Here is a 14121-nt window from a genome sequence, read left to right as displayed (position 1 = left end):
TTTGCAGTCGGTGGTGCCACAAAAATGAAGAGCGCAAGCAGCTAGCAGCACAAATCATGCTTTTCACTCAAATTTCTTCATTTCCATAGTACTCCAGCACAAATCAACAACATTTTGAAATGTTCGTAGTGTTCACATCGACAGTAAACAACATGCCAAAGTTCTCTTGTTCCTCAGATCGGACCGGAATTGCGAGACATTGTTCATGAGGCTACTGCAAATCGATCGTTCGAAACACGGCGAACTGAAAATGCCAGCACCGTGCCGGAGTGCTTACTACAGCGCTGATCATTTCTTCTACTTTCGTGCTACAAAGAACGCCCTAGTTTTGTTGATCCAAAAACGGCAGGAGATCGAGAACATGGTAGCAAGAGACGTCACAAAAGGTTTCACTGCCCGCGAGGCGCGCGTTCCGACCCCGTCGACGATCAGTGGATGGCGGCGATGTCGGCCCTGATGAGCTCCAGCACCTCCGATGGCGCGGCGGTCGCGGTGACGGTGACGACGGCGGCGCCCCCGCCGTGGCCGTGGCGCGCCACCGTGGCCACCAGCACCTCCACCCCGCGGCGGTGGAACGCCTCCAGCACGCGCGTCAGGGCGCTCGGCCTCGTCGGCGCCGGCAGCCGCGCGGAGAAGCAGACAGTGGCGACGGCGACGGCCACCTCGGGCCGCGGGCGCGGGCACGGCGGCCCCCGCACCGCGCGGTACGTCTCCAGCACGGCCGCCGCCTCCTCCAGCATCCTCACCCGCGCCGCCGCCGCATCCACGATCTCCTCCCGGCTCGCCGGCTGCACCCCCCGCCCGCCATGGAATGAGATCGCCGCCAAGAACGACGTCAGCCAAGAAGAGAGAAAACCACGGCTCGTCGGCGTTGCCAACAAGCGAGACTCAACTCAACTCACCCGGTTGGTGGGGAGGTCGTTGGGGAGCATGGCGCCCAGCTCGGCGAAGAGGGAGGACACGGTGCGCCGGTGCGCGCGCGTCCCCGTCCGCCGCTCCCCCGCCGACGCCGACGTCCCCGCCCCCGCGGTGGCCAGCGACAGGTCCAGCGGCAGCCACCCTCCTCCAGCCATAGCCGACGAACAACCGGCAGCAGACTAGCAGCACGAGCTCCCCTCCCTCTGCGCTAGCGCTACTCGCTTCTGCTTCTTGTGCTTCTGCAGGGCGCGTTTGATCTTGTCTTGAGCAGCTCAGGAGGAAGAGGAGGAGGAGGAGGAGACGTTGGGCTTGGCGTGACATGGCGGGCGTGTCGTGTCGGGAGTGCAGTGGGCATGTGAGCAAAGTGGCGGTGGCGGCAGGCTTTGGGTTGGTGGTGGGTAGCCGGGAATGGAACCTGCAGCTGGTCTGTAGAGGGCGGCCGCAGAGGAAGGAGACCAGGGGAGCGGCCTGCTTTGGGAAACCGGTCAAGCAGCAGGGTCTTCACAAGGGGACAAGGAGGAAAGCTGCTTGACAGGATGTGTACAACTTTTCATCAGAGGGAAAAAAAAATAGCAGTGGAATGGGATTTGGGATCTTGTTTTGATGAAATTGTGGGCATTGCCAAGTGGTTTCATGTGGATTTTGGGGGCATTTAGGGGTGTAGATTGTATGTATATTTGGCAACTAGAGCTAGGGCCTAGGGGCATCTCAATGCTGTGCTGCAGTTTCTTTGATGAAGATTTGGCAACTAGAGAAAGGGGCCATCCATGCATGAGATTCTCTTCTCTGCTGAGTGGTTCAGATGAGCTCTTGCCTCTGCTGCTGAGTGCTGACATAGAAAGGAGAAGGTGCTTTTGAATCCTACCTTTCTTGTGGACTGCTTTTGTTGCCTTTTGCTAGGTGCTTGTATCCAGTTAACTGGGAATATAGATTGGGAGCAGGGGATTTGTAAAAAAAAAGTGATGGTTACAAAGGACTGAAATACTAACTATAAAATCATCCTTGTACATCGGTGTAGTTCAATATTGATCTGCATTTGACCGTATTAGGAGGGAAAAGAAGGATAAAAAAAACTATCTTTGATTGTTTCTGCAGAAGATGTTCTGCAGTGACATCTGAATTTAGCAGTCACACGGTAGAGTCCTCTCAGTATAGGAAAATTAACTTGAAAGTGAAAATGGGGGTGAATGCATAAGCATAATAGCATAAGACTGCAACGTGTCATGTGATGCATGGGGTTGAAACATTCCATGGCTTGGAAAAAGATTGTGATTTGTGACTGGTCATCTTCAGTATATCTCATATCTTTTATGATTTCCGGATGAACGCGTTCGATTCGTTTGAAAGTTGATCTTCAATATATCACCATGCATTTTTTTTTCTTTCCGAGGTGTCTTTGCAAAACATTGTTTTTCTTCTTAAAGAAAAGTAAATAGACCCCAAGATTGTTTTTGCTGCTGCAACAGGTAAAGAAGATACAAGATGATTCGTGGAAAGAAATGCTGCTAGATTATCTGAAGCTTCGACTTTCAAGTGAACACAAGGGAAACTTCTCTGCCTTAATTTATCCTGAAAGTTTGAAGAACAATTCCCTCTTAAGTTTGAACATGAAAGACACGAAAAATAACATTGTAGAATGAATAAGTACCACACTGTTCATAAGGCTGCGGCGAATCAACTGCGGTGCTGGGTTGTTTCTGCTCATTTTGAATTTTTGATAAATTGATAGCAAAACGCTGTGACTGAAACTACTCGATCAATAATTTCTATGCCATGTTCAACGTTCCTCTATGAATTTTTCTCAATTTTCCATCTTACGGAAAATGGAAGAAAAAGATGACAGTATGGCACCATTTGACAAGAACCAACCAAGAGATCCCAAAAAGTTCACGGCGCGCTGCCATGCCAGCAGGAGAAAAAGAATCAGTTGATGGTAGCGATGTCGGCCCTGATCATCTCCACGACCTCCGGTGCCGCGGCGGCCGCGGTGACCGTGACGATCACGGCGCCGGCGCCGTGGCGCGCCATGGTGGCCACCAGGACCCTCACCCCGCGCCGCTCGAACGCCTCCACCACGCGCCGCAGCGCGCCAGCGGGCGCCGGCGCCGGCAACCGCGCCGAGACGTTCACGGTCCCGCGGGACGACACGGTCACCTCGTGGCCGGGGCGGGGCCGGACGCGGTAGCCCTCCAGCGCCGCCGCGGCGTCCTCCAACGCCTTCACCCTCGCCGTCGCCGCGACCACGACCTCCTCCCTGGTCACCCGCTGCGCACCGCCGCCATCGATGGCCAGGAAGAAGAAGAAAAAAAACATCGCAAGTTAAAAACTGCCGTCTCGCGCCATGACCCATCGCCGCAAGAACGGGGATGAGGAGAGAGCAAGGAGTTCGATCACTCACCCGACGCCGAGCGGTGGGGAGGGCGGGGATCATCGCGCCCAGCTCGGCGTATAGCGCGGCCACCCTGCGGCGGTGCCTGCGTTGGCCGTCCCTGTCCCGGCGCCGCCGCCGCTCAGCCGCCGACTCTGCGGTCGCCGGCGGCGCGGCCACGGCGTCCAGAGACGATGGCTCAAGCGGGAGCCCTCCTGCCGCCGCCGCCATGAGAGGCGCTCGTGAAGAAAGAAGGTGCTTGCTCCGTCAGTCGTGCGGCCGCGCGCATGTGAACCAAGTGCAGTTGCACACGGCGAGGAGGAGAGGTTTGGTGTCAGCTTTTGGTTGGTGGCGGTTAGCCTGGAATGGAAGCTGCAGCCTCCTGGCATGGGCTGCTGCAGTGCTGCTGCATGGCAGAGGAGACAGGCCGGAAGAGCTGCCTGCTCTGGCCTCTGGGAAGGCTGCAAAAGCTCTTTCTTTCTTTCTTTCTTTCTTCCTTTCTTTCTTTCGTTCTTTGTGTTTGTTGATTTGTTCATTATTAGTGCTTTTGAAGCGATATGCTCCGTTTAATTTCTCCCTTTTCAGCGGCTGGAGCTGTGTATGAAATTCATGATGAAACTTGCAGGAAACCATGGAGGGGGGAAAAATCCATGACAGCCCTTTGGTTGGTTGATACTGTTGTTTGATTGGCAATAGAAATAGGTAGGCTATTGCAAAATTCCCATGGGAAAATTCATGATGAAACATGAGGTTGTTCTATTCTATAGAGCCGTTGCACCGGAATTCTCCATACATGTTTGATCCATCAAGTGCATACTGGCAGTGTACAAAAAAAATATCAAGTGCGAAATTATATTGAATAAATGGCTGAAAAAAAAACCATAGACTACATGTGGATGACAGACTGATTAGGACAAATACTCCCTGCCACTTTCTTATGTGATATAATCATGTTTCATGGATGAAGATCCGCTGCAACAGCGAGATGGACAAGCATCAGGGCCATGACAGGTTTCACCCTTCCTGCCCTGCCCAGGCTCATCAGGCCAACCTTCCATCTTGGAAGTTGACCAGGGATGAAATTGAGCTCTGGTCAGCTCTGGATTGGAGCAACATTTGCTCCTTTGGGGATGTTTGTTTTTTCAACCCTGAAGCCGTGCCAGAAACCTGAATAATTCCCATGATTATATTAGATCAACATAACTGCATCATCCGCGTAAAGTGAAACTCAATGGCGGAGAGGGCGACTTGACAAGGGCTGGAGAACCGCTGTCTGCATAATCGCATTCAGGACATGCATGGCTATTTGCACAGCTAGATTTGAAAGTTGGACCTGTACTTTGCCATCCAATTCAACAAAACAATGTAGCTGATCGAGAACAGAGTAAACTCTTGACAGTTTGTACGGGTAAGTTGTCTAGGCTCAACCCTGTTTATGAAACCCTGCAATACCATAACATGAGGTTTACTGAATGCAATTACGGAAGACTGACACCAAGTGAGTTCCATATTAGTTCCCTATTGGTTCCAACAAAAGATACTGCCTCTTGGCCCACATTCTCACATGATCTGAAGTTGGTCAGGCCTCTCTTTTGCCTCTTACAAGTTCCAACAGAACAAAACAAGGTGCAACCTGCAGATGCATTCTAAAGTTCTTAATAGCCAAAGGAAAGGGAAAAAAAAAAAGGAAGCACATAGTAGCTTCTGTTGGTCCAACAAAAATGAAGACTAGAACTTTATGCAAATCCCATACAGAAACTTAACTAAAATGTGGACTTCTTTTCAGTCAAACAACCACAACCACAACCTCTCCGCTTCAGGCTCTCCGCGTTTTCAGTCAAACAACCACAACCAGAAACAACCACGCGGAGAGCCTGAACCTGATATCCTCGTTCCAGAAATGAAATTACACGGTAACACTAAGCTTCATTTCAGTCAAACAACCACAACCTGTAACACTTAGTTAGGCCTTTTTAGCCGTGCCAGAAGAGAACAAGCTACAATCTGCAGATGCATTGTAATGTCTTGCAAACAAAAAAAAATGGAGGACATAATAGCTCCTGTGATTTGACAAAATGGAGCTTAGAACTGCAAGGAGTACGAAAGACGTTTAATATTGTGCACAGAAACTGAAGTCAAATTTGAGCCTTTTATTCCGCATGTATCAATAAAAGGGCAGAAGGCCTGAAACTGCCATCATCTTTGCAGAAATGAAAATCAAACTGAAGCACACAGATTCACTTTTCAGTCAAAACAACCACAATACATCATCAGGTCAAAGTTGACCTGTCCTGTCAACCATCAATTGAACACTCACCAAAGTAATATTAGCTGTAAACTTCAAACATGGCCTGCACAGTCATGATCATAACAATAAGGAATATGACCTACCATGATGTCTTACACTATCACAAAGTAAACTACCCAACAGAATACTAAATATTTCAAAGCACAAGGCATGCAAGCAGATTCAGCTAGGTGGATTTGTAAATTGGCCAGGTACTACCATACTTCGGCTCAGCTCCTCAGCAGTGATTAATTTGTCTCTGCTGGCAATGGCAATCTGCCGCTAGCACGATCTGAAAAGTACCATGCGTACGAATTAAAATTGCTTCATAGGTCACTAACTCACTATATACAATCTATTTTACTTGAAAAGGTTAGTGGCTTAGTGATGTACCAGCTGGGGTGTAGAAGCTCATGAAGGGTATGGCGTTGTAGGACTTTACATGGTCACTTACCTTCCTCAATCCTCATCCTCCCAGATTTGGGCTCAACCGTGAAGGCGCCAACATCAGCGCTCACAAAGATAATACCAACACCTTCTGCAATCCCAATCACATCAGCTAGGCTATTGGGGTTGCCAATGGGGAGCATCGTCCCAATGCCAATGACCCTACGCTGTACCCAATGACCACAGGTAAAGTCTTGAGGCCACAATGGTAGCCAGCCCCAGCGAACCGTCCTCCATCGGGACGGGGACAACTTCCGCACCGTGCACGTCGGGCATGTCCTGACGTTTAATCGAAGACAAGCTATGGTCGCCCAAATCATACATGACAATCGAACCAGAGTGAAGCGTGAAGCAGACGACATTTCCGACAACCTCGCCGCGCTTGGGCTCAACGCTAGAACAGCGACGATCGGCAACAGAGGAGGCGGCGCTCCACTCGCCCGTCTCCGACGAGTACACGCTCGCCCACGTGGGGTCATATTCCACGAAGCCGGCCCACACGTAGACGACGAGGAACGGGCCACTGTGGCAATCCAGGTGGTCGCAGCCGCCCACGGCGCAGAGCACCGCCGCAGAGAAGCCCCGGAGACGGGGGCGGGGCGTGCGCATCCCGCGCCGGTCGTGTGGTCGATGGCGGTTGCGTGTTAATAGATGCATGTAGTCTTGGCTGGCCAGGCTCTATCTACAACAAAAGAGATTTACACAAGTCCTATCTCCAGCTCAAACTCCTGGCCGGTTACGATCTACTCTATCTGTTACATCATATATTTAACACTCCCTTTCAATCTAAACTTCGTAAGTTGAGATTGTGTTTGAACATCTGCAGCTGACCCTCTCCAAGCAATTTTGTAAAACCATTTGCAATCTGCTCCTTGGTCAAGCAACCGTTTAGCTACTCGCTCTCGAACAAAATTATGGTCAACTTCAATATATTTAGTGCGAACATGAAACACAGGATTAGTAGATAAGTACTTAGCTCCCAAATTATCACACCATAATTTTGCTACTTTGGGCGCCTGAACCCTAAGTTCACAAAGCAATGTCTGTATCCACATAACTTTAGCTGTTGCATTAGCAACAGCCTTATATCAGCCTCTATACTTGAGCGAGATACCGTTGCTTGCTTACGTGCACTCCATGACACAAGATTAGGACCTAGAAAAACAGCAAAACCTCCTGTAGAACGCCGGTCATCTAGACACCCTGACCAATCTACATCAGAATAAGCACTCACAAGCAATGATGAAGCTTTATTGATTCTTAAACCAAGCTTCAAAGTATACTTCAGATATCTTAATATCCTTTTTATTGCAGCGCAGTGAGTCGTAGTAGGAGCATGTAAAAACTGACAAATCTTATTAACAGGAAAAGAGATATCCGGTCTTGTTAAGGTTAAATATTGCAAAGCTCCTACCACACTCCTGTATTGCATTGCATCATTAGGTCCAAGAATTTTACCTTCATGAACCGAAAGCTTCTCCGAAGTTGAGAGAGGTGTAGCAACTCCCTTGCGGTCACTCATACCAACTCGCCTCAATACATCAGAAGCATATTTGCCTTGTGTCAGTAATATACCATCACACACCTTACTTACTTCAATTCCTAAAAAATAATGTAGATCACCCAAATCTTTAAGGGCAAATTCTCTGTTAAGATCTTGCAACAGCGCTGAAGTCACATCCGGATTGGAGTTAGCAACAATTATATCATCAATATAGACAAGAACAAATATTGTAATATCCCCTTTGTTATAAAAGAACAATGACGTGTCTGCTTTAGACGACTTGAAGCCCAATTGACACAGCTTAGCACTTAATTTGGAATACCAAGCTCTAGGCGCTTGTTTAAGCCCATAAAACGCCTTGTCTAGCTTGCAAATATAATTAGGAAAAGACCGATCCTCATATCTTGGAGGTTGTCTCATGTATACATCTTCTTCCAAAACACCATGAAGAAAAGCATTTTGTACATCTAATTGATGAAAGGTCCAACCCCTAGAAACAACAATAGACAAGACAATCCTGATAGTAACTGGTTTAACCACCGGACTAAAAGTATCCTCATAATCTATTTCATATCTTTGTTTGAAGCCTTTAGCTACCAATCGTGCTTTATATCTGTCTAAACTTCCATCCTATTTTCTCTTAATTTTGTAAACCCACTCGCAATCAATGATATTAGTACCTTTGTTGGGAGGAACCAAATGCCATGTCTTATTCTTCATTAAAGCTGAGTACTCAGCATCCATAGCCTCTTTCCAGTTTTTATCTCCTAAAGCTTCATCTAAAATTTGTGGCTCACCAGAAGAAGTAAAGCAACCATACCTAATTGTGCCATCAGTATATACCTTTGCCTTTCGTATTCCACTTTGTGACTGAGTTCTTGGTCTGAATCCTTCATCATCCGGAGCAAGAGCAGGCGCATGCAATACTGGAGCTGGCGGAACAGGCGTATTTTCTACAAAATCTTCACCAGAATTATTAGCAGGCGTATTAGGAGAACCAAACATATGATCACCAATATGTTCGTCCCCATGATCAAATGGTAAAAGATGATTCGGAAGAAGAGAAATCTCCGCTCGTAAGCATGCTCCTGCATTGGAATGAAGTTGGGAGAAGGGAAAAACTTACTCATCAAAGGCAACATGTCTAGATATGTATACACGTCCAGAGGAAATATCAAGACATTAAAACCTTTATGAGAGTGGCTATAGCCAAGAAAAACACATTGTTCGGATCGAAATTGAAGTTTATGAGCATTGTAGGGCCTTAGATTCGGCCAACAAGCACACCCAAACACATGGATGAATGTGTAGTCCGGTTTGTGCTGAAACAGATGCTCTAAAGGCATGTCATCATAAATAATTCAGCTGGGGAGACGATTAATGATGTAGGTGGCAATAAGAAAAGCCTCATCCTAAAATTTGAGAGGCATTGATGCATGAGCAAGAAGGGAGAGACCTACTTCAACGATGTGGCGATGCTTCCTTTCTGCGGCGCCATTTTGCTGATGTGTATGAGGACAAGACACAAGATGTGAAATCCCAACCTTGCTAAAAAAGGAATTGAGCTTCTAATATTCACATTCCCAGTCGGTTTGCATAGCTATAATTTTTCAATCAAACATACACTCAACAAGATTTTGAAATTCATGGAATTTTTGGAAGACTTCAGACTTGAACTTAAAAAGATAGATCCAAGTGAATTTACTAAAATCATCGATGAAGCTAACATAATATTTCTTTCCTCCAACAGAAGTTGAAGCAGGACCCCAAACTTCAGAAAAAATAAGTTGCAAAGGATGACTAGAAACACTATTCGATTTTTGATATGGGAGTTGATGACTCTTTGCTTGTTGACAAGCATTACAAATCGACTCACTTCCTTTGTTGCTAACACAAGATAAATTATTGCTACTAATAACTTTTGACACTATGGGAGCGGAAAGATGACCCAAATGACTATGCCATCTTTCAAAAGATGGCTTGACGACTCCAAAAGTTTGCTTTATTTCGGATGTTGAAGGAAGAGGGTAAAGCCCTTTGTGATAGCACCCTTTAAGGATGATGTTCCTCGTTGCTTGATCCTTAACAAAAAAATAATTAGGGTGAAATTCAAGAAACGTTGAATTATCTTTATCGAGGCGATGAACAGAAACAGGATTCTTGGCAGCTTTTGGAACATGAAGAATTTTGTTTAGATGCAAATTTCGAACTGGGGATTGACCAATATGTTTGATTTCCATACCCGCGCCACTGGTCGTGTGAATCTGGTCGTTGCCATTGTACTTCTCCCGGATGGCTAGCTTCTCAAGATCACTAGTAATATGGTCAGTGGCTCCAGTGTCCGTGTACCAATTTGTGTCCATGGAGTAACTCATAGTAGAAGCAACGTGACATTCATTAGGCACATAATTTTAATCAAATCTGTGCCAACAATCAGACGCCATATGACCAACTTTGTAGCACACTTGACAGATGAGGCGTCCATTGGTGTCATAGCTTGGAATATTGGGATATTGCTTGCGGTGTTGCTGATTGGGAAAATTGCCACGCCCTTGTTGCCCACGGCCACGGCCTCCAAAGCCACGGCCAGGACCAGAGCGTCCACCACGACCTTGCATCTGCTGGTTGGAGAAGTTGCTAGGGCTTCGCATACGCTAACCACCACCACGGCCACCTTTTCCTGCTGAATTGATAGAAGATGGAGAGCTGCCTCCTTGCTGCAGCTCTAATCTAGTTTCAAAACTCAACAATTGAGAGTATAATTCAGGCAACGTAATTGGTTCTACCCTAGTTACAAGAGCAGAAGTTAATGGATTGTACTCAAAATCTAGCTCATTGAGGATAAATGCTACCAACTTTTCATCTTCCAGAGGCTTCCCAGCAGCTGTCATCTCATCTGCAAGTGCCTTCATCTTCCCGTAGTACTGGGATATCGTCATGTTGTCCTTCTTGGTGGTAGCGAGGGAGAGACGAACATTAACAGTTCGCGCATGAGTATGAGAGGCGAGCATGTCACCAATCATCTTCTAGAGTTCAGCCGCCGTCTTCACGGAGGCCACTACCCAAGATATCCTTGGAAAAGGAGGAGAAGAGAAACCCTAAGACCTGCTAGTCGGAGGCGAACCACTCCTCATAGGCGGGATTATCCACCTTGATGACCGTGTCATCAGCTTGCTTCACGTCGATCTCTAATCTCGTCAGCTGGAGCAACGGCCTTGCCATTGATGAAGCGCTCCAACCTTGTGCCCCGTAAGGTTGCAAGCACCTGCGCCGTCCACACTACGTGGTTTTGGCGCGTCAGCTTCTTGGTTACTTGAGCACCGAGGAGTGGATTAGCAGCTGACGAACTTGACGTCATGGAGATTGGAAATTAGTTTTTCGTAGGCTCTGATTACCATGTAGAAAATCAAAGGCGCGAAAGAGCGGAACGTCAACACCCTACCTTGGTCGATGACGGTTGCATGTTAATAGATGTATCTAACACGACGCAGATGATTACATATATGTAGTCTTGACCGACCAGACTCTATCCACAACAAAAGAGATTTACACAGTCCTATCTCTAGAACAACTCAAACTCCTAGCCGGTTAAGATCTACTCTATCTGTTACATCGTATTTTTTAACACCAGACAAGGAGGTCCGCCGCGGCATTCATGTACAGGAGGACGCGGCCGTGGCGGCAGTCGAGCGCCCACGAGTCGCGGCTGCCGCGCGCCGGCTTGGGGAAGGGGGACCCCGCCGTGGTGGCGACGAAGCGAGGCACAGTGTACCCAACCACCAGCGAGCAGTTCTCGATGAAGCCGAGCAGCGGGGGCGTTCCGTGGAAATCGCGGTAGCGGCGGAGGAAGGCCGGGTCGGTGAGGATGCGGCGCCAGGGCTTGCAAACGAGGGAAGCGCGGAAGAGGTGCGCAGGCTCATCGGGCGGGACGCGGAGGAGGATCTCCGCCACGGAGTCGGGGTCAGCTCCGGCAGCGCCATGGTGGTGGTGCGGTGTGAGGTGAGGGTTTGGGGAAGAATTTTGGTGGCTCGCCGACGACGACGACGGGAGCAAGGAAGGAGAGAGGAGTGGAACCAAATCATGTGGGCTAGGATTGTACGGATTAGGCCCAGGATTGGTGTTTCGGCCTGTTAGTTACTGTGATCAAGGAACCATGGGCTATTGGGCTTAGGTAGGCTTACTGCAATCTTATTCTTAGCTAGTCCACATATTTGAGAATATTTGCTACGATCATTTCAGTGCAAGAATGCGGTAGAACAAACTGAACGTTAATATTGATCTCCATTTCTGTTCCTCCAGGTTTTAATAATGTTACAGAGTGTGAGCTCTTCACTAATTCAGCGTGAAGTGAAGAAATTGATTTTCCTTTCCGTCTAAAAAGTTATCGGTGCCGATTGTCCTATAGCTGAGCACACTGCCATGAGGTTTATTTGGTCGTACTCGTACGTCGTCGTCCTGTGCTGATTCCAAGAATTGGAAAAAAAAAGATGGGATGAAGAATCATATCGTGTTTGAGAAAGAAAAAAACAACACAAATCCACCAAAGTTGTGGTGATGGTGGTAGGGTAGTAGCGACTTACTCCTTCCCTTCTAAATTGTATTCTAAATTGTAGATCGTTTTTTATTTCTAAATTTATATTTTTTACTAGCTACTCAGATATATATTATATTTGCATGCATAGTAGAAAAATTATAAATCTAAATATATCAAAATAATCTATAATTCATTAAAAAGACCCAATCCTGATGTGTCATCTACCTTCAAAAACTCTAGGAAGAACTCCTCTACCCTTGTAACATTCCTCGACATATTGACACACGAATAATTAGTCATTTGTTCTTCATGGCTCACATCTGGAGTACAATGTAAAATCACATAAAACTACTTTGCATATTTGATGATCTTTAGTATAGTTTTTTCACACAATCTACAAGAAGAGAAATAATCTCATTCTGAATTTATGCCCAAGATAATGATGATGAATCTCATTATTTTAAATCCACCTAATATGGTCTTGCATCACGGGATCAAATTCACCCATCATTTCAACTGTGCCCAGAAAGTTACCATTGCTATCTTGATATAGTTTCTCATTTTTCCCTCGAAAAGCCAAATTATGTTTAGCAAGAAACTTGATAGCAGAAATAATTCTTACTAAAACTTGTCTCCAACGCTCTCTCTCCTTTGCAATTTCTCGTTGCAAATCATCGTCAATTGTTTTATTTTTGCTCAATCTTAGCCTAACTTCATTCCAAGTATTCATGTTTGTTATATGCTCAGCACTGTTCTCATGTTGCTTGAGTCTAAGACTAAGATGTTTTCAATCCCACAATCCATCATGTGCTAGCAAACTTTTGCTCTGACTTGATTTGAACAATTTGCAGCAAAAACAAAAAACTTTGTCCACATGTTTAGAGTAAACAAACTATTTTCTATCAACCACCTCACCATTGCTTAACTTTTTGGAGTAGTAAGCATACGAAAAATGTCTATTAAGAGCATCTACAGGGAACTCAAGATTCAATTCTCTCACCGGTCCCTTTTCAATCAATATATCTCTACCCTTAGTATCAAGATTTTCCCAAGTTCTAGGATCAAAGACATCATGAATAGAAGCTTCTTGCACATCATCAATTGAATTTTCAGGTTGAGAGGAAGGCTGTAAATTTTCATTCTTTGTAGCTTCATCAATGTCATCAACTTGTTCACTTAAATTATCATTAACTTGTTGTTGTTGCTGCCCTTGTTCTTCAATATCAAGTGCATCTACAGGATTACCATCAGGCACAACACTGCTTGAAGCTGAAAAAAACTTATGTATAGCACCTTTTTGAGATTGAATAAATTGATATTCTACTCTTTTCCATTTTCTTTTTTGAGATCCCGACAAATGTTTTTTAGGTAACATTTTAAGTTTCTAACACCTAAATTAGAAGAAAAATATGACTATATGAGTACCGAGTACTAGAAATCGAAGTAATTAATTTAGATTAAAAATGATAAGAAAAAAAAAGCCTGACAAGGAAGGGAGGAAGCACACTGCACCTGCATGAGCCACAGTCCCGCACGATGCGCCGTCTGTGGTCTCAGGTCTGCCTGTCACGGCGTCGCCGTAGGCAATCTGCGGTTGAGGTGTCTCCGTGTCGGGTCGCTGTCGCCTTTCGCAGCGCACGACAGGGGCAGGGTGCACTCGCACAGTCACCGCGTCGGCAAGGACCTGGGGCATACGGAGACGACGAATTACGGATGGCCAACTGCGGACGGCGTGGCGTAGACCTGAGATCAGGCGACAGGCGTTCGCGTCATTGCCTGTATACCTAAAAGGCCTATACAGCTATACCTATTACCTGGGGTCTTGGGCTGGCCCCCCCCACTCCTGTGGGCCCTAGGCTGGTGCACCTTGTGCACCCTCCAAGGGCCGGCACTGTTTGCCTGCAACCGTTCCTGCTCTACGACACCGCTGCCTCCGTCTCATTTGCATTTTAATTACTAGCGAGAGATGTACATATATATAAATATGTCGAAGTCCCGCGGTTTTAGAACCCCGGCCACTCACTTTATTGTAATATTAAAGTTGGCGGAGTTAGTATCCACTG

The 14121-nt window shown here is 46.6% G+C and overlaps 1 protein-coding gene and 1 non-coding gene across 2 annotated transcripts; both read right to left on the bottom strand.

Moving 5' to 3' along the window:
* Positions 1-120: 120 nt before the first annotated feature.
* On the bottom strand, positions 121-830 carry LOC117849328 (uncharacterized). Its single transcript, XM_034730878.2, has one exon. It carries the CDS (start codon positions 738-740, stop codon positions 429-431), a length of 312 nt encoding a protein of 103 aa, XP_034586769.2. The 5' UTR covers positions 741-830; the 3' UTR covers positions 121-428.
* Positions 831-10258: 9428 nt separating this feature from the next.
* Positions 10259-10397, bottom strand: LOC117851061 (small nucleolar RNA Z247). The gene has a single exon (XR_004639432.1). It is a non-coding gene; the product is annotated as a small nucleolar RNA Z247 (small nucleolar RNA).
* Positions 10398-14121: the final 3724 nt, after the last annotated feature.

The sequence above is a fragment of the Setaria viridis genome, chromosome 3 (genome assembly GCF_005286985.2).
Source record: "Setaria viridis chromosome 3, Setaria_viridis_v4.0, whole genome shotgun sequence".
Classification (NCBI taxonomy): Eukaryota; Viridiplantae; Streptophyta; class Magnoliopsida; order Poales; family Poaceae; genus Setaria; species Setaria viridis.
This window is presented reverse-complemented; position numbering and strand designations above follow the sequence as displayed.